Below are 19,940 nucleotides of genomic sequence, written 5' to 3' on the forward strand. Positions count from 1 at the left end.
CGAGACTTGGCAGAGAGTGTGCGTGTTGGAGAGCATTGTGTCTTGGACCATGCGGGGCAGAAAAGGGGAGATCGGCAGCTAGAAACTGGGCTGGTGCTCTCCTTAAACTTACAGCACTCACGTGGCAGTTGGTCAGATGTGCAGCGTTGGGGGGTGTGGACACACTCTTAAATTGCTGTTCTTTTATTTTATTTTTTTTTTAAAGGGTGGGAGGGGAGAGAACAGATGAGGACTAGTTGCTGCAAGACTGTGGGGCAAACCTTGTGTGTGTGTTTTGGGCTCCCTATAAATTGCACCATTAACGGGTGGATGTTCCCTTCCTTGGGGGCAGCAGCCGTGCTGCCGTCACAGTGACAACCTGTTACTATGCTGGGGTTTCCTTCCCTTCCCCAATAAAGGCTTGACCTTGCAAGTTCTCTTCTCTGCCTGACTAAATGCCAGAAGTCGGGTATCTAAAACAAACTTGCTGCGTCTCGGTCGCCCGGTGCCGGTTCCAGGGAGGGCGAGGATTGCGCTTGCCTGCCCTAGCCCAGTGGAGACTTCAGTTGTGGTTGTCTGACAAGAAAATGTGGTTTTCCTCTTCCTAGGGGCTGCGGTCTTGTTCTCTTGACTCCACCAGACTGAAATGCTGTTGTAGTTACGACGATCAAAAGGCGTTTTTCTGCCTTGCTTGTTTGGCCACGGCTGCAGGAGGAGTTCCTCATCTTGGCATCTCTGCCGAGATCTGACTCTGGCTCTGTTTACTGGAGAGGACAAACCTGTAGCTAAGGCACTGCTGCTACTGCCGGCGCTGTGAAGCGCTTCTGCATGACCTCGCTCCTCTCCGGAGCCTTGCTTCAAGGCGCTGCTTGGGAAGCCAGCGAGTACCAAATCCCTCGCGCTATGCCAGCTTGCCGGAGGCGGCTCCTGGTCTGGCAGTGCTGCCCAGGGAGCGTCCGTCCGGGCAGCCTGCGCCGGCCTCGCCCCCGGCTATGGTAGGCAGAGCGGGGTAGCAAGACTTACGTAGAGCATGGTGGAAGTACCTTCTGTAACTGTTTTCAGCGGGGATGTTGGGCTGGGAAGCATTTTAATTTCCGTTGTGTATTTCCAGTTTTATTTCCAAGGCTTCGGTCCTGGTGAGTTGGCTTTGGAAGAGCAGTCGTGGTGAAGGACCAGGAACTCAAGGCCCAGCTCTGCACCTAGCAGAAGTACATGGGAAGGAAAGGGCTTTTCTGGGAGGGAGATGTGATTGTAGGGTGCTTCTGGGCACCTGGAGCACAAGTCTGATGAGGAGCGGCTGAGGGAGCTGGGGTTGTTCAGTCTGGAGAAGAGGAGGCTGAGGGGAGACCTTATCACTCTCTACAACTGCCTGAAAGGGCGTTGTGGTGAGGTGGGTGTTGGTCTCTTCTCCCAAGTGACAAGTGATAGGACAAGAGGAAATGGCCTCAAGTTGCACCAGGGGGAGGTGTAGACTGGATATTAGGAAATATTTCTTTGCTGAGAGAGTGGTGAAGCACTGGAACAGGCTGCCCAGGGAGGTGGTGGAGTCACCATCACTGGAGGTGTTCAAGGAACGTGTGGACGTGGCACTGCAGGACATGGTTTAGTGGGCATGGGGGGCTTGGGTTGATGGTTGGACTTGATGATCTTACAGGTCTTTTCCAACCTTAATGATTCTGTGATTCTGTGGGAAGGTGCAGAATTTTTCCGAGCCTGTTGGGTGTGAGCTGACAGCACTGCTAGAGAGTAGTAAGTGCTGTGGATAACTAGCTCAGCACTCCAGGAGACCTCAGCATCTCTTGCAGTAGATAAGCTTGATGCAGTTGTAGGCTGGAGACAGCTGGGTAAGGCAAAGCCGACTCTGCGTGGAAGGTTGCTTTCTGCAGTCCTTGCTCAGCTTCTCTTTGAGGTGCCAAAGCTTCCCAACTGGCTGTGGAATGTATTTCGTCTGCCTGGAGACCTTGGCTTGGTTTGATGCTGTGTCTGTTTTGGAGAACATCAAAAAAAAAAAAGGTTGTTTGGAGGAGCGGGGTCTGTGTTAGGAACCATTTGATTAAATAATCCTAGGCTTCCTCTGCCCCCAGCCCTCCATTAGCACAGCAGTGATCAGGCTGCTGAGTATCCCTGTGGATTTTAGGTGTGTGGCTCACCCTAAACTCTGATCCTACGGGATTTGCATCCGTAGCAAGGTAAGGAAGGGGGTGCTGTGGTAGCAAACAGCTCTTTCTGGATGTGTATTTATGTCTATATCTGCACAAGCGTGAGGCGCTCCTCTGCCTTCAATGATGAGCGGTGTCTAGCCGCTGGCTGGTGTAGTACCGTGCCATGCTACATTTCTAGCTTAGCGGGAAACCGCTGAAACCATGTGAATGATGGCGGCTGCAGCCTCCTGGGTTTGACCGTAGTGTGTCCAGTGCCGACTTTGAGCACTGGGCTGTGGCTTCGATCTTTTTTTTTTTTTTTTTTTTACTCCTTATATTCTTTTTTGCTAACCCTTTCCCACCACTTCAGAAGACTCAAACCCATTTTTCTAGAAACGGGCAGGGCCCAAAGCCAGTATTTTGGTTATATAAACAGGGTTCTTTGCTTGTGCTTTGCTTCAGCGTAGCACTGGTTTGTTTTCCTGGGAATCCTCTAAAAAAGCCAATTTCAGTATTGGTGTAGCTATGTCACAGAAGGCAAATAGAAAGCCAAAATTGCCTCTGAGCTACAGAGTATGGCAAGACCTCAAATATCAAAATCCTGTGTAGCAGGATTCAGGCAAAACTGTTCCTGACTTTCCTTTTGAAAGGAAAAAAATTGGCGATAGTGGCTGCCTTTGTGTCACATAGTCCCCTCCTCCACTTCCTTGGATGCCCTGTAAAAGTTAATTCATTACTGTTTGTAAAGGACTGCGTTTCTCTCCTGCCAAATGCCACTGAGGTACCCTGTGCTTCTGTTGGATCTGCTTGTTTGCTTTCCTTGTTGGCAGCGTGCTGCGACATGGCCTTCTTCAGGGTAGTAATGATAAGAATTAAAAGAAAAAAACCGAACAAAGCGACCCTCCAACCACGCAAAATGCAAAGCAACAAAACGTAGAGCCTTAACCAATATTGCCTACAAGGAAAACTAAGTTTCCAGTAGGTCTCTGGCCTGTGCAAGAGCTTTTTTTTTCTTGTGTCATAGGTTTTCTGAGTCTGAACTGTTCCATGAAAGTGCTTTTCATGTCCCGATACGCTTTTCTGTGTTCTGGTAGTTTGTTACAATGGCTGAAATATATTGGGCTGCCAGATCCTCCTTGTAGGATGTGAGGAGGATCCTCGCTCTGACCCTCTCCAAACAGGCAACTAAGTATAGAAACTTTCTGTTCATTTTTTTCCTGCCCCTCCCCATTCTTTTAAAACCGTCAACGCACGGAAAGCCTCGGTTTGCTGAAGCGCGGGGTGAATGAATGCAGTGACCGACATGGTGCTGAACTCCTCCTGAGACACTCCTGCAAGGAACCAGCCTCCAAATGCGGGCTCTGGGAAGACTGCCAGTTTCCATTCCCATCGGAGCTGGCGTGTGGGTGGAGAGGAGGCTTGCTGCGGCCACTTCACCTCGCTCGCAAGGCAGCAGAGGGTCTGCCCTGCAGCGGAAAGTCCCAAAAAACCTGAATTTCTGTCGGGAGGCAGCAGGCTTCCTTAGCGTTTGGCTTTGCTCCTACTCGCTCCTCAGGTCTGCTCTGGATGCTTATTTGCTTGTGGTTACCCTCCTCCTCGCACATTGTGTTGCACAAGAGCGTTGGGGTCCTTTTGGCCGTGTTTGGGATGGCTGTGCCTGTTCGGGGGGGTTCTTTGCAGCTCCGGCGCGGGGCAGGGCTGGCTGTCCTGCGCGGTGCAGGGTGAGGCTTCCCCTTGATGTGGGTAAAGAGGTTGAGCAACATAGTCCAGAAGGCTCTGATTCAGCCTCCTCCTCGCTTTTGCTAATTATTGCGACCCTTCTAATTTTCTTGCCCACAGCATCTTCTCTTTAATTCTTTTTTTTTCTTTTCTTTAAAAGAGAATTTGAAGAGTCGCAGTCCAGCTCTCTTCCTAACCTGCCGTGCTTAGGATGGACTACATGGGAGACAGAAATGGGCTGGTAGAAATCTGGGAAACTGATGTTTAACTACAATTCTCTCCCTAGAGAGCAGACCTTCTGTGTGATTGGGGTATCGTATTCAGGACTGAGCCTGTACTGGATTTGCATCAGGAAAAAATAGCTGGGCTCTAATTTTCAGGGCAGTGATGGTTGCTTATTGCAACGTAAAAGCTTCGTTGTGTTTGGATTTTGGGTGCGTGTGCCAATGAATTGGTGGGGTAGGTTATTTAGTGAAGGGACGGAAGGGGTAGTGGGTGGGGAAAGCGGGCAACCTGATGATAATGTTCTCTGTGGGGTCTAGGGAAAATGTGTATGTATTAAAATTAATTATTCTGTCCTAATAGAGCTAGTTGGTCAACAGAGCACCTCCCAAACATTCCCACTGCTGGGATGGAAGTCCCAATGCTGCCGGAAATGAGTGCAATGTATTAGCAGAGTATAACTCCGTTCATCTTTATCTTCTTGGTTTTAGCTGGTCCTAGTTTTCCAAACGTTGCATTTTGAGATGAAACTCCATGGAGTTTTACCTTCCTGGGAAGCAGACATGGAAAAACTCAGTCACATTTGAAGGCGGTCAGAAGGGGGAATGTGTGCTGCTGCCGCATGACTTCTGTGACATTTTGTTTTCAAGCTGCAGCAAATTCACAGCTGAAATCGGAAGTTTAGCAGGGAAAAATAAACCGGCTTTCACGTGTTGTATGTCAGTGCCTGCGAGTATGTGGCAGTGGGTCAGTCTGTACTACTTCATTAAAGGAAGATTATTCCCTTGATTAAATAGTGGCTTTTTATTACATATCAGTGCTTAAATGGAGTTGCTTTTAACAAACCTGCTAGGAGGAAATACGAAGGACCAGCACCTGAAAAGTAAAGCTTCTTGAAGATGCTGTAGCTGGATGCAAACAACCCCACCAAACAGTCCTAAAGATGGACTTTGCTTCAAAAGCTAAATTCATCATCTTAAAGGTATACAGCTAATGAAATACATGCCGCTGTACCATAATACTGACTGATGAAGGTACGGAGTGAACAAGTCTGGGTTTGTTCTTCTTTCTCAGAATCTCGTGGATGGGCTGGCATCTATGCTTAATTCACTGATCAGTGGGAGGAGGGCAGCTGGAGCTTGAGGATGGCGGAGGGTGTGGGTGCGTGTGTTTAAATTACTGGCGTGTGATGCAGAAGTTTAATATTAGCACAAGGCACAGGAAAATTTAAATTGCTCCTCCGGGAGCATGAGTTGAATCGGTGGTAGTGCTGAGAATTGAATTTAGGTCTTAATTTGTTGATGGCTTATTTTCCCACGTTACCATCCTTGTAATGTTTTCTTCCCGTGTTGTAACATGTGAGAATACTTGGTTGCTTTCCTTAGGAGAGGCTTTGTTGGTAAGTGTGAACTTTACAATTAACCGGCAACAAATGTGTTGACAGTTCCTTTGTAATTTTTGTGGGTTCAAAATGAAATTAAGTCTGGGTTCTTGGCAAACTCCAGCTGGCCGAATTGGCAATCGTGGTGATTTGCCGAGAATGCTACTGCCAACCAGATGCCATGCTGGGGCACGGAGCCAGAGCAACGTGGAGAGAGCCATGTCCGATCCCGTGTGTGTGTTGGCACTTTTAAACACCGTAGCTCTGGCTTGTTTTGAAATACTGTCCTATTTGTTAGTAGCAGTGCCTACAGACATCTCTCTGTTGTCGAAATGATTGCAAAGGAAGATACCTCTGGGTTGAGCCTTTCCTGCTGCTGGCGCGTGTGCTGTTTTGCTCCCGTGTGTCATCATTTTATGTAGGGGCATCCCTTCAAAGGGAGGGAGGGAGTGTCACTGCTCCTTATTCTGTCTTTCGCCTGGGATTTAACAAGCAATACTGAGGTAATCCCTTCTCTGGCAGCCGTACTCCTCAGGCACCGATCTTATCTTGCTGTGAAAGCTGAAGAGATTGGGCTCTTGTCAGTGCTGGGATGGAGGAGATCTGAGGAGCTGCAAGGTGCGGCTGGAAATGACTCAAAGGGAAAAGCATCCATCCTGAGCCGGTCCCTCCATCCAGGGAGGCCCGCTACAGCAAAGCCAGCACCGTGCTCTGCTCTTCAGCCTGGGCCAGGTCTCTGTGTCACAGCTATCGTACTGCCGAGGCGGGATGAGCTCTTATTCCACATTTTCCCATGCTGCAGGCAGCCTAGCACTTCAGTTTGTGCTGCCCTTGTTTAGGGATTTCCTATCATCCTCTTGCTGAGGTGAAGGCAGACACGTTATCTTGCATCTCAGATGAAATGTTAGGTCCTAGAGAGAGTAATTAATATTCTGCATGTTGCATAATTTCATGGGAGTGACAACCTGTTCCAAATGATGTGGCTATTTCATCATCTTTTCTTTTTTTTTTTTAAAAGGAAACAAAAGATCTTGTTGCATTTTGGGGGGGTTTTCTCTTGTTTTTTTTTTCTTTTTTTCCCTAGCATCCAGCGAGCTGCTCTGGTGGTTCTGGAAAATTACTACAAAGATTTCACAGTCTACAACCCAGCCTTGTTAACAGCCTCCAAATCCCGTGCAGCCAAGCATATGGCTGGCCTGAAAGTCTACAACGTTGATGGTAGGTGAGGTGAAATGTAGTCCCGGAGACTGGGTGGGATGGGGAAGGGCTGGGTTGGCTTTATGCTTTGTTACGCACACATTCTCACCTTTTTGCTTTGCCAAATCCTTGTCTCTTGCTGGAAATCTTCCTAACAGTGCTGAGTTTGCTGGTTCCAGATGACTTTACAGATGTGTTTAGCCCACAATAAGGCTTTTGTCTTTGCCAGGTGAAACAGCCAAGTTTTGGGTCAGGCTTGACAAGCACTTTTTGACACCGCTGCTTGGTTTTAGGCAGCTTTGGGTTTTTGTCACCCTTGGGTCATCTCCTTGGTTGTGCTGGTACAATAAAGACAACTCTTAACCTAAAAACTGGTAAACCTCAATTGTTTACCAGTGCCACTTCCACAGGCAGCCTTCAGGAAAAATGAAGGAGGTTGATACTAATGTGGGAAGAAGCAGCAGCCTTAGCAGTAATTTAGCGATGCCTGGCTTACACGTGGCCATGCTCCCAAGTCATCGTCATGCCAAGCAGTTCATGGAAATTCAGAGACAGATAACTATTCCTCTTGAGCTTTGCCATTCTACAAACCTGTTTCAAACTTTTGGACTTTAAAGAGGCCTCTGCGAGGATGGGTGGGTGGATCCCTGTGGACACTCAAAAGCAGTGAAAATTGCACTTAATCACTTGACATCTCTTAAACCCCATCAGTGAAAGCTAGGCTTGATAAGCAGGGTGTGCCCAGGTAGCAGAGCCTTTATAAAAGTGCGCATTGCTTTGATGGAAGAGCTGAAGTTGTGTAGGGAAGCTTTCATGGTGAAGTACGGATGAAGTTCTGTGACAAGATGTGGTAAGGCACATCCTGCCTCTGAATTCATTAGTATTTGAGATACAGTATTCATTAGCGTTACAGACTTCGAGAGCTGGAAGGGAGAAGCAACTGAAGGGGCATAGCTGGGCAAGGTGGCTCTGCGTGCAGGGTGTGGAGACCAAAATAATGAAGAATATCTGTCGCATGGGAAAACATGAGACATGATTGTTTCACCTTCAACAAAGCTTCAGTGCCTTATGTTTTGGGGTTTTTTAAATTTTTTTTCATTTTTGGTGACTTTAGAGGTTTCAAAGACCGTATCCTAAATGTTTCCCCAAACCTGATGCAGCACTCCTGAGTCCATAAAATTAATTGGAAGTTTAGATCCTTAAGGTTGAGATGTCCCCATCCTGACAGTGGAAGCGGGGAGGGAAGAGAAGCAGGATCGCTCACTGCGTGTCCTCTGCTGCCTGGAGTGAAGAAGCTCTCAAATGGGCGAGAAGGAGTTGAATTGGAAAGGGGAAGCAAACAGGCTTGCTCTGCACTTTCCTAGAGGTGAAATCTTTCATTCCAGCTGCTCACTCTCGTGGAAAGCGAGGGCTTCCCCATCCCACAGGTGACTGCACACCGTGCAAACCCTGCCAGGCTGGCTGCAGGACGTGCCGTTCTGGTTCCTAGCTGGCTTGGCTCCTCCTGCGCTACAGCATCCCTTCAGGAGGTGGCAGGGTCTCTGTTCCTGCAGCACCTGCTGGGACTCCCAAGCTCGGAGGAAAAACTGCCCGTCTGGTAGCGTTAGGAGCTTAGGAGCTGCTAGCTCACAAAACTTTGCTGGAAGAGAAGGAAGCAGAAGCAAGCTCCAGATGTGGCTGGCAGGCCTTTCCGAGTGTCAAGCTCATGAGCCTGCCAGGGCCTGAAAACTCATGTCTTCCCTTCTGGGGCAGTACCAGTTCCCTGGGCTGTTCCTTGTGCAATGCCGCTGCCTTTGTGGACGTGGAAATCTCAGGCTTAGAGGCATGTCCTTAAGAAGATTCTCATCCATTTTACAAAGCAGAGTGTAGTTCTGGCTGCAGCTTGCCTTGGCATCCTGACAGTCTCTTATACCGTCCATGTGTAGACAATAATGCTATTAAGGCAGCCTAATTTGTTGGCAGCTTTTGTATTTGATACTGGAGCAGCCAGGAAGGAAAAACATCTTGCTGTAATCTCTCTTATACATAATCTCTCTGATACAGAGTGGGGAGGCTTACCTTCAAAATCAGGATTTTCATTGCCAGGCATAGTCAACGAGGCGAATTACAGTTCTACCCCAAGTTTGGGAGCTGGTGTCTCCCTTGAGTCATAGCCTCCGTTTCAGGGCTGTCATACAAAGTCTGAAGTGTTTAGACTGTCACACAGCTGTCTGTGCGAATGCTTGTCCTTCGCACTGCTGAGTTTCAGGCTTCTGTCTTGGAATCTGGTTTGTGCTTTTTCATAAAAAGAATTAAAAAGCTGCCCTTGCGTGAGCAGAACAATTCTAAGCGTGTCTGTACAATTGATTGGCCTTAACCACTGCCGGTTGAGAGTGCGGGCTTTCAGAACAGTTAGTCAGAAAAGCAGCTCTTGGTGGTTTGGGGGCAGTCCTAGACTTCTCCTTTTTCCCTCTGGGTAGACCCACCTCTGCCCTCTATCTAGATAGAAGGGTTGGTAGACTCTTTTGGGGCAACAATTTTTCCTCACTGTGCCCAAAGAGCCAGAGCTGTGAGCTTCACGGGGGACCTGCAGAACCGTATTTTAAGGTCCTGTAGTAGACAGCTCTGCCGCTTGACCGGGTGTTACAGAGCAGACCGCAGCTTCCCTGTTCCGGTAGCTGTGTAGGACCCGTTAACCACAACAGAAGCCATAATAGCAGGTGCTGCTCAGAGTGCCATGAGAAGCTACTGCATGTATAGACCCCAGCCTACCCTATTGCAGGACTGCTGCTCTGACAGCATCTGCCCTTCTGGAAAACCCTGTGCTTTGTCTAAAGGTGACCCTGCTGCCTCTGCATCCTGTTTTTCCTCCCTGCGTGTAACTGGAGTTTGGCTTTCGTTCATTCATCTCCATGTCTCATGATGTTCTTGTGTTTGTCTTTCTCCTCCTTCCAACTCCTCACTTCTTGTGCTCTCACACTGTCTTGTTGCTGAAATTCGGTGTGTTCCAGCTGCCCTTGCCTTCAAACTGAAAACATATATAATGGGTGGTAAGTTGCATCCTTGGCATGTGCACCTCACCTCTGCCTTTGCGTGCGTTGTGTGAGATCCTTCATCCCAACTAACTTCCCTTGTCCACGTGCCAAAGCCCCCTCTCCGAGCCTGTGCTGCCTAGCAGGGTTTCTACCAGAGCTCCTGAGGACCAGGGAGGGGTTTATAAGCTTCGGCTGGGAAGGCTGGAGCCACAGAGCACTTGTGACAGATGCTGTGGGGTGCTGGTCTGTCCCAGCCCCAGTCTTGTGGCAGTAACGCTGCCTTTCTTGTCTCCTTTTTGCTCATCCTCGCCTCCCAAAGGCCCAGGTAACAACGCCTCGGGGCAGTCCCGTGCCATGATTGCGGCTGCAGCCCGTCGCAGGGACTCCAGTCACAACGAGCTCTACTACGAAGAGGCCGACCACGAGCGCCGAGTGAAAAAACGCCGTGCAAGGTAAAGCCGTCCCTTCCCGGATGCCGCTTCTCGGCGCTGCGAGGCTCAGTCGCGTGGGGCTTGCCAAGCCTGACAAGAGGGGGGAGGACCCGTGATTAAGGGCTGGGGGTTGGCTGTAAATCTGTCACAGTGAAGAAGCATATGAAACCCAGATGCATAAGGGACAGTGACAGCTTGCAACTGGAATTATCTGAAGAACATGCATAAAGCAGAGCTCACGTATATTATGCCAGATAAGCTAATGCAATGTCACGAATTAGGGAACAGTCCAGTGCTTGACGAATCTGTAGTTACTTGCTGTAGGAAATCCCATTATTTCCCCATGCCCAGGCTTGTCGTCTTAGCTCAAGTAATCCAGGGACAGGATCAGTGGAGCACTTGGTGTTGCTTGGTCATGGGCAAGGCGGATATTTGTGTTTGCAGTCAGTGAAAAGGAGCAGCTTGACGGCCCTTTTCGATCAGCTGGGGAGGAAAGACGTGACCAGAAGCGGTTGCGTTTTGTTTTATAGGTATGTTTTCTGCCAGTCAGGCTGCAGAGTTGACACTTTGTTGTGGTGGCCCGAGATTGTGCCTCTCTTTGCTCTGGAGCCTAATTACAGTTTGTAGTTAACCTACCTAACGGTTTGAGGCAAGTTGCTTACGGACAGGCACCCCTGAACTGAGCTGTGTTGGGAAGGAATGTGCCGTAACTGGAAGGAGCTGGCTTGTTTTGTGTTTTCTTCTGGCAGTTTGTATTTCATTGGGAAAGTGCTGGCACAGTGTCCCCCCATAGCCTGCTTCGCTCTGACCTGTGCTCCATAGCCGCTGTCTTTTGGGCTCTTTTCCAGCCTCAAGAGCAATAGGAACTTAAACTTTCCGTTCCATGCAGCGCAGCATCCTAACTCGTGCACATCTCCCTTGCTTGCCGAGTTTGGTTAGAACAGCTGCTTAGTCAGAGGAAACCCATCAGTCACTAGAAGACCAGGGCAGATGTTTCAAAGGAGAAAGGTCAGAGCTGCAACAAAAAGAGACGGGGAGATTAGACAGTGATTTCCACCTCCCCCAAGTCAAATTAAACAAAATGGGCAGGGGTCAGGGCTTCTCGTGCTGTTCCTCGTGTATAGTCTGAATGCAGTATGCTGTACCTCTGCCTGTCGTGAGGCAGCTTCCCCTGACTTTCAGATGCTTTGGGTATTGAGGGCAGTGTGGACAGCGGTTGGTGACTTGAGTAGAGATCTAGTGTGAAACAAGCCCCGTTGCGGGAGGCAAGAGAGTTTTGTTGGGTGGCTCTTCCATTATCATTGCTTTTTCCTCACTAACTGCACTGTAGCCCCTCACTTATTACTCAGTACTGGGCTAACTTGCCAGTGTCCTTTGGCATCTGTTTGCCTTTTTGTGGTGTGGTCTTGGTGTTTGCTCACCTGTGCCAACGCAGGAATGGTTTGCAGAGGATGTCTCTAGCTGCAGTGTTAGGAATGAAGATGGGAGCCCCGTCATTGTTCAGCGGAGGGGTGCAGAACAATCATTCGGCAGCACAAGGTCCGTACCCGGTTGGTGTAAATCGGAGCAGACTGCAGCTTGTGAGCACAGAGAGTCACGGAGTAGTCCGTGCCCTGGGTCATGCTAGTTTATAGCCAGCCTCTTCCTGACTGCTTGCCCGTCCTTACACTTCACGCTGCGGTACTGTATGCTGGAACCGTTGTTTTCAAAAACATGCATTAAACGCAAGGGCAGCTGTGTCTTGTTTGAGTCATGTGGCTGATGTTTATGCTGTGTTGGCAGAACCAAGTACGACACTCAGGCTTTTAAAGTCTTAATCCTGGTTTATGACCCTCAGTTGCTGGATGGCTTGGGCAAGGAAAGAAAAGCTGTGTACCCCTCAGACTGTCAGTAGAGAAGACTTTATGTAAATTGTCTGATAGCAGGCAGTAAGTCAGTGGCAGAGACGGGAATAGGAGCTTGTAAATCCTGACTCCCAGGCTCTGCCTTAACCACAGACCCATCTTACTTCTCTTGTTGTGACTCTTGCTGTCCTGATTTTTCCTTCTGCAGGCTTGTGGTTGCAGTAGAGGAGGCTTTCACTCACATCAAACGCCTGCAGGCAGAGGAACAGCAGAAAGCTCCAGGAGAGATGATGGACCCCCGAGAAGCAGCCCAGGCAATCTTCCCCTCTATGGCAAGAGCTCTGCAGAAGTACCTTCGCACCACCCGCCAGCAACAGTACCACAGCATGGAGAGCATCTTGCAACACTTGTCCTTCTGCATCACCAATAACATGACACCAAAGGTAACGCTTTCTCTAACGTTGGTGCAGGAAGGAGGGAGAAGGGGACGGCACATCTGTGTGCAGAACAGAAAATTGTTGGGAGAGGTGGGTTGGAGGTTTTCATGGTTGCTGTCTGTGGTATGTTCAGAGCATTGTAGGTTGCATCAGGTCTTAAAGGGAAGTAATGTTTCCTCTACAGCATCTTCTGTCTCTTTTTTATCTGAAAGTGCCTGTGAGGTAATTGTTCTCATATCTAGTTCAGCAAAGGGAGTATCAAAGAAGTATTTGAGACGGTGGCCTTGAGTCACAGGGAATCCTCCGAGCTGCTCGTGGTAGCAGCATGATGCAGGTGGCAACATGCAAAGGACCATTATTGGGGGGTTTTTTATCTCCTCTGCAGTGCTGCATTTTGGACTGCTTCTAATTATTACCTAAATCCCTGTCTGTCCCACAGTGTTTTTAATTCGTGGGCCACTTGGTCAAATGTCAGTTTGCTGCTTCACGCCCTGACTGTGACTACCTTGCAGACACAGGGAGGGACTGAATGATAAGGGAAACAGGTCACAGGGTCCCATTCTCCACCTTCCCCTCTAAAAACACCCCACGATCCTAGAGAAGGATTAGAAGTGGGAGAATTTACTCCCAGGCGTTTACCCAGGACTTACTTCGCTAAGAGCAGAAATGCTGTCAAGAGATGGGGCTTAGCACCCTCTCACTGGGATCCACGTGGGACCTCGCCCAGGTGTGCAAGGGGGAGTTCTGCTGCCATTAAGATTGCAAAGGAGACTTTAAAACACAAGCAACCTCAAACAGCGTTCCCCGTTCTGCTTTCAGTTTTGCAGCCTCGCTCAGGCTGCAAACATGGAAACCTCTGCTTTCCACCTTGGCTTGGCTTGAAGAAGGGAGGGCCGGCTATCCCATCTGCCTTTCTGGGACTGGAATTTTGGGATGGGTTATGGGGCTGGTAAGGGAGAAAGGACCTCTGCTCTACTGAACTGCTGCTGGATGGCAGTGCTGACAGCAGAAGTCGGGGCTATAACTTTGCAAGCGTGCTGGGATGGACTGAAAGAGGATCTCCTGGTGATTGTGTCTGCTGCTGGAGTCTGAAAAGCTGGGGGGGCACTGGGGAGAGCAGGTCTCCTGAGGTGCGGAAGCTGAAACCATTTGCAGCGTGGCAAACCCGTGCTCGCGGAGCTGTAGCTGGGGATGGGAAGAGAGCATCGACGCAGAGCAGGTTGCGGGGCCGGGGCTAACGCATGTCCCTCTCTCGGCAGGCATTCCTGGAGCGTTACCTCAACCCGGGCCCAACCCTCCAGTACGACAGGGATCGCTGGTTCTCCAAGCAGTGGACGCTTGTCAGCGAGGAAGCGGTCACAAGCGGGTTACAAGACGGCATTGTTTTTGTCCTCAAGTGCTTGGACTTCAGCCTTGTTGTTAATGTGAAGAAAATCCCCTTCATCAAACTCTCGGAAGAGTTCATAGACCCTAAATCTCATAAATTTGTCCTCCGCTTACAGTCTGAGACTTCAGTCTAAGGGATTTTGAGGGTGGGTTGTTTGGGGATTTATTTTTTTTTTTTCAATATTGTGCTTTTGGGTTTAATTTCCCCAATGCTGACTGAAACTGGCAGATGATGGACCAGTAATATTTGACCATCTGCACTTTATTTGGAAAGGGGAGGGGGGAGTTGGGATATCTTATCTAGAAAGAAATATCTTAAGAGGCGACAGGGTGACTTGGCTCGGTTAGCTCAGCCTTGGAGACAGAACAGATCTTTTTCTTCTCCGCCTCTCCCCCCGCCCCTTCCAGGCCTACTGTAAATCTCACGCTCTCTTTCTCCGCACGATTGCAACGTCGGTATTTTTGTTGGAGCGCTGCCTTACGCCGTGCGTGCGCCTGCGCTTTTGTGTCTCTGCTTTTGCTACCTGTAGCTATTTCTGAGAGTGCGTTGCTCCCCTCTCCGCTATAGAAACCTGCTTGCACAGGGGGGGTTGCAGTCCCTGTTGGCTCGGGGAGGAGAGGGTGTCAAAGGGTGGGTGTGAGAGGGCTGCTCCTGTGAGCCGCCTGATCTGGAGACTGAAGACGTACTCTTTTCCTCCTCTCCATGTGCCCCCTTCTGTCAGTGCCAGACCTGTACGAGCGTAGTGGGATGGTTTTGCTCTCCGTCCCTCCGAAGTTGCTTGTCTTGAACTGGATCAGCCCATCTTGCAGCTCTTCAATTTTTTTTATTTTCTTTTTTTTTTTTTTACTAGTGCTTGTTAGTGAAACTGTTCTGTGTGACACAGCTCCCTCTTATCTCTCACCTGCTTCCCTCTCTCCTGCTTGCCTGCATCTGTGTCAGGCACTCCCGAGGCTCCCTGGTTTTGTCCCCTTCTGTCTGGCTTTCCAAATGCATTTCTTCAGCCGTGGTCCCCTCGGGGTCTGCCTTACCGCCGCTTCCTTTTGCACCTGCAAGGGCTGCGTTTTTGCACTGGGATGGGGTAGGTAAGTAGCTGGCTGCTCCTCAGATAAATCACAGACCCTCCCTATGTCTGACAGCCTTTTGGAGGGGAAGGGGGGTGCAGGGTGCAGGCAGGAATGCGCCCCTCCCTCTCCAGCCGGCTTCAAGTGCATCTGGAGGAAAGGCGGGCAAAAGCACTTCCCTCCTTGAGGAGAGGAGCCAGGGAAGGGCTGACCTCTGCCACATGCACTTGCTTTGGAGAACTACTGTGCTCTGGAAACACTGCAGTGTGTCCTTCCCCACCGTACGCCTTCAGTTATAGCTAAGAAATACCAAACTATGTCTGAATGTTGAAAATCTGCCTGCCTTTCTTGGCCTTTCTGTACTGTGGGAGTTTCTGCTCGGTGCCGGGATCTGCTCCTGCGAGAGATGCGTAGCTCTTAAATTGCAGTTTGGTTTGTAAGGCCCCCTTTGTCCATCAGGGCAGCATTCGTGTGTGACTTGTCATCTAAGATTTGTGGAGTTTTGAAAGGTTTGCTTTTAATGCTGAGCCTAAACCAGTGGCTGAAGTCTGGTTGCTGGCGCAGGGCATCGCCTGACTGGAGCCAGCTCCAAGGCTGGCAGTGACCCACCTTCAGTCAGGCCCTTCCAAGACCCTCCCAGCTCTGTGGCAGTGGATTTTCGTGTGTGAATGCAAACGCTAGATTCATTCTGCCCAGTCTTTTTTGCCATGCAAATATCTCTTATCGGGCAGGATCTGACCTGCCCTCTATACGGATGTCTTAATGCAGAGGACCCCGGTTCAGCGAGGTACATTAAGCCAGTGCCTTTCATTGCCAGGGTGCATTGTCTTCCGAGAGGGGCTGTGAGAGCCCCTCCTGTCCCCTTTGGCCTTTCCCAGGCCTTCCCTGGGCTCCTCCAGCAGCTCGTGGGGCTGCCTCCATGCTCCCACCAGCATGAGGTGGCCCGGCTAAGAGTGGGGCTCTGCTAGTGCCGCATGGCATGGCTGGTGCCCACCACGAGCCGGTGGGAGGGAGCAGCTGCCTTAATCGGGGGTGCTGGAGACAGGGCGGGGGGGTCCAGCCTCTTCCAGCTTCAGCAGCAGTGGAGCTGCATGTCCAACAGCACCTGCAAACAGCCCTCTTGGGATCAAGGGAGCACCCTGGTAAGCAAGGGTCCGAAGTGGTGACTCCCCATCCAAGTGACACCTGCGGTCTCCCGCACCTTTCTTACAAGTGCGTGGTAGTCACCGGGATCCCGTCTTCTCCATATAACGTGCCGGATGTGGTTGTGAAGAGACTAGATGGTGCGGTAGATGACGGGATTGGGCCCATGGCACTTAAAGGCTGGGAAATAGGTAGAGTTTTTCCTTCTCTGAACTTAATGTTTGGGTTTCTTTCTAGGTCAGGCTTTCTGGTACTCTGTCCAGGGACTCCTTTATTGACTGTGGCCTTTGCAGTATTTTATTTTGAAAAAATAGATTATTTTATGCCCTCCTTTAAAAAAAAAAAAAAGAGGAAGGGGAGCATATAGTATTTCACACTTGGCTCTCCTAAAGATGCCTGTATCTGGCTTTTATGATGTGCATAACCAGCAAGGTGGAAGAGACTGGGAGTAGCTTGGGAGACTATGGAGCACTTACGCCTGTGCGGAGGCTAACTGCCTGTGGCTGAATTGGCTCATTTCTGTGAAGCCAGAACAAGAACTACCTTGCTGGGGGCTTGGGCGTGCCGTGTGTGTGAGAGCACCTTGTCTCAGGCACCTCTGTGAAACTTTCTTACTTTCCCAGGATTTCCTTCCCCTTTCCTTTTCCCTCCCCCACGAGGGGGATTGTCTGACGGTATCTGCTCAGGAAACTCACGTCTTAATTGCGTTAAATCCTTGAACACATGGAGAACCAGACGGAAGCAGCGTGTGCTTGCTCTGGGTCTGCTGCCTCATCTCTGGCAGGCTTTTTCTGCCTGCTGCCAAAAAGGACACTGTCAACGGGGGCCAGCTCCTGCATTAAACGCTCTTCCGTGCATCGGCAGCATGAGTGCTTTGCTTGATGAAATCTGAAGGTGAGGACTTGGCCTCTCAGTCTCTTTAGAGATGTAACCTGCTTAGAGGTGAGGACAGACTAAAAGGGGGATCGGGACTCCTGAGTATTCCCTGTTGTTGGGTTTTTCTATGACATTTTGTTTTTCAGGGTCTCTCTTGTTTCTCCTCTCCATGCAAAATTGAGACCACTGTCATGCCTACCTCACTGGGGTGTTGTGAGGCTAAACTCGACTTGTCATCAAGTGCTTTGAGATCCACAGATGGATCTGTGGCATCTATAGGAATTCAGACTCTTTATAAAAATACTGAGCAGCGAGAGCAGACTGGTTTGTTTAACTCTGTTTATAGCCAGCTAATGAGTAAGAATCGAGTCACAGGGAATGAAGCGCTGATCCAAATCCTGCAGTCCTTACTTCTGCAGAGCTTGCCAAGAGCTGAGCATAAATAAGACTTGTAGGGTTTGCCAGCCAAGCGCAGGCTGTTTTCCTCCGAATGCCTTTCCTATCCTGCATTGTCTCCTTGCACATATTCTCCCTCCTCTCTCCCAGCCTGGATGCTTGTACCTGGCTGGGAATTGGGTTTTTTAGAATTGAAGTGGTTTATAAGACAAGCCTGTCTGTGGTGAAGTGGACAACGTTCCTTGCACTGGACATCCTTCACCGAAGGCTGAACCATTCCATAGGGTGCCGTGTTGCCTAGCCAGAGGTGGTGTTGCCCCACTCCTCTCTCCCATATTGGTGTTTTTGCCTGTGACACTCAAGTATGCTGCTCATATACTTCAAAGGCTTTGTGTTTGCTCTCAGACTTGTTACAGCTGAAATCCAACACAATGCTGAGATCTTCCAGAACCAGACGCAGCTAAGACTTTCAGCTGTTCCGGAGCAGATGGAAATGGCTGTGGGTTTCCACGAAGGTTGGCTTTCTCTTTCATGGCTAGAGTGAAAGATCCAGATTTCTTGCAGCTTCTAGGGGCATAGGGGCAGATACTAGACCCTTAATACCTTGTCAGTCGTTTAACTAGGCCTGGGCAAAGGTGGCTAGCATATCTGTTAGCCCCTTATTGCCGTGTGGCTGCAGCCATCCTTGCGTAGGCTCTGTGGGGCTGCTCCAGGTCTCGGACTCCCTTCCTGCTCATGGGAGCAGAGCAGGCAGCGCTCTCAAAAGCATAAACATTTTAGCACTCCCCTCCGAGGCGTACCAGTCCCTGGCCAAGCTCCTGTGGTCAGCTTGGGGAGGTGGGGGGGGCTGCTTGCAACTACCAGTTTTCACACCGCAGAGGGGAGACGTTGCCACCCGCACGCTCCTGTGGGCAGCAGAGAAGCTGCGGGGGGATGCACCGCGCACGAAGGGCTGGCGTGACGCAGCTTGCTCGCAGACTAAGGTCAGCTCCTGCTTCTGGGGTTGTCCTGGGTGCCTTCAAGAGCAGTCCCCCCTGAAGGGGGTATTGGAGAGAAAGGCAGATCTGATTTCAGCCTCTGTCAGCTATTCCTCTGACTTCTGCTGCCTCTCAAAATTTTCCTGCCAGCAAGTTCAGTCACTCCACCTCCAGCTCCCATCCTCCCCTCCGTGTGTTTTTTTTCCCCTTGAAGTTCCCTAGTGAGGCAGAACAAGTATCCGCTGGGATGGGACGAGCTGGAGCTTGGGGGCAGCTCACGATAAGGCACAAGTTTGGGGAGATCTGACCAAATTCCAACCCTTGCGGAGCCTCTTAACCTTTTCCTTTGGGATGAGGATCTCCACACAAAGCCTCGGAAATCAGTTGTTGCCAAGCGTGCCAAAAGCTGTGGGGAAGCAGTTTCTGAAGCTGGCCCTGTATAAGTTGCTTTTAAAAGTCTTGTTTGAGATGTGCTCATTTCTAACACTTGCTGCTGAAGAAACTGGAAAGCTCCATACCGTGCTAAACGTGGAAACCTATTCAAGCCAATTTCATCGTGCGTACCAAAACTTGTAAATCTGCCCTTTTTAAAGGTAAAACAAAATTCTTGCAGTCCTTTGCAGAAATGCTGTAGTCTGGTCCCAGACGCCGCTATTCAGTTGCGCTCAGTTCTGCCCTGCCATATGAGCGCAGCTCACGAGATGTGTGGACAGATGTTGGTTTTCTCATTCAGCTTGTGTGTCTGTCTGCTTTTTCCCTTATAGGTGCGTGCATTATACGTGTCGAAAGCCTCAAGCCAGGCTTGGTGGTTCAGTGTTTAAGCTGTGTTAAGAAGGAAGCGCTCTTGGAATTGAGCTGTTGTTTGTTTTGATGGGGTTTTTTTAAGTTTAAACCCCCCCAAGACCCCCCAAATTTCTATTCTCCAAAAAGAGATGGTTTTGGGCCGTGAAGTCTCCTACAGGAATATGTGTCCTCCTGCGTTCCGGCTGCTGCCTCCGATAGATGATGACCAAAACTTGCCATTTCCCACAGCTGCTCCGTGACCAGTGCGGATCGCTTTGGGATACTCCTGAGCCTGGTCCCTGCAGCCCCAGCGGTTCAGCTGGTGTTATCCGCCCCTCTGCATCCCTCCGAGAGACGTTTTTATCCCTGTAACACACCGAAGCCCTGCGGGCAGCTCTCACCAGCGCTAAGGAAGCTTGGGGGGGGTATCTCCTGCATGCATGGAGGGGTGCTGTGGCTTGCTACCTGCACAGCCGTAACTGTGAAGGAATCTTACACTCTTCTGTGCCTGTTTCTTTGATTCAGCATTATCGTGTCTTGGGGAAGGGGGTGGGAGCGAACACCGTTCCCTCGCCCTCTTTTGATCACTGTGTAATACTCTTTTTCTACACAAACCGTGTATAGGAAGATGGGTTTTGCCAAGGTTTTCTAATTAATAGACACTAACCAGCATTTATTTCCTTTTTTTTTTTTCCCCCTCCTCTTTGCACATGTGACTTTAACTGCAATGGTACATCGTCCTTCTGTTCTTTTCTAATCGTGAACTTAAGTAAGCAAATTCCTGGTGTCTGTGACATTAATGCACTGTGGGTCTAGCCTAGTAAATTGTTCTGTTCCAAGCTGGGTTCTCTTAAGTTATAGCTGGATGGGGTTTTGTTGTTTTTAAACTGAAACATAAAACCGTTTTACACTTTGCATATTTTGTACAGTAAAATTCTGGAAATAAACTGAA

At 49.7% G+C, this 19,940-nt stretch overlaps 1 protein-coding gene across 1 annotated transcript in view; it reads left to right on the forward strand.

The window, feature by feature from the left end:
* Window positions 1–13,885, forward strand: part of VANGL1 (VANGL planar cell polarity protein 1) — a 31,558-nt gene extending 17,673 nt beyond the window's left edge. The window contains exons 5-8 of the mRNA XM_059822943.1: window positions 6,527–6,660; window positions 9,973–10,105; window positions 12,137–12,371; window positions 13,625–13,885. Coding sequence (XP_059678926.1) covers window positions 6,527–6,660; window positions 9,973–10,105; window positions 12,137–12,371; window positions 13,625–13,885 — 763 coding nt within the window. The remainder of the gene's footprint in view (window positions 1–6,526; window positions 6,661–9,972; window positions 10,106–12,136; window positions 12,372–13,624) is intronic.
* Window positions 13,886–19,940: the final 6,055 nt, after the last annotated feature.

The sequence above is a fragment of the Gavia stellata genome, chromosome 1, assembly GCF_030936135.1.
Source record: "Gavia stellata isolate bGavSte3 chromosome 1, bGavSte3.hap2, whole genome shotgun sequence".
NCBI classification, from domain to species: domain Eukaryota; kingdom Metazoa; phylum Chordata; class Aves; order Gaviiformes; family Gaviidae; genus Gavia; species Gavia stellata.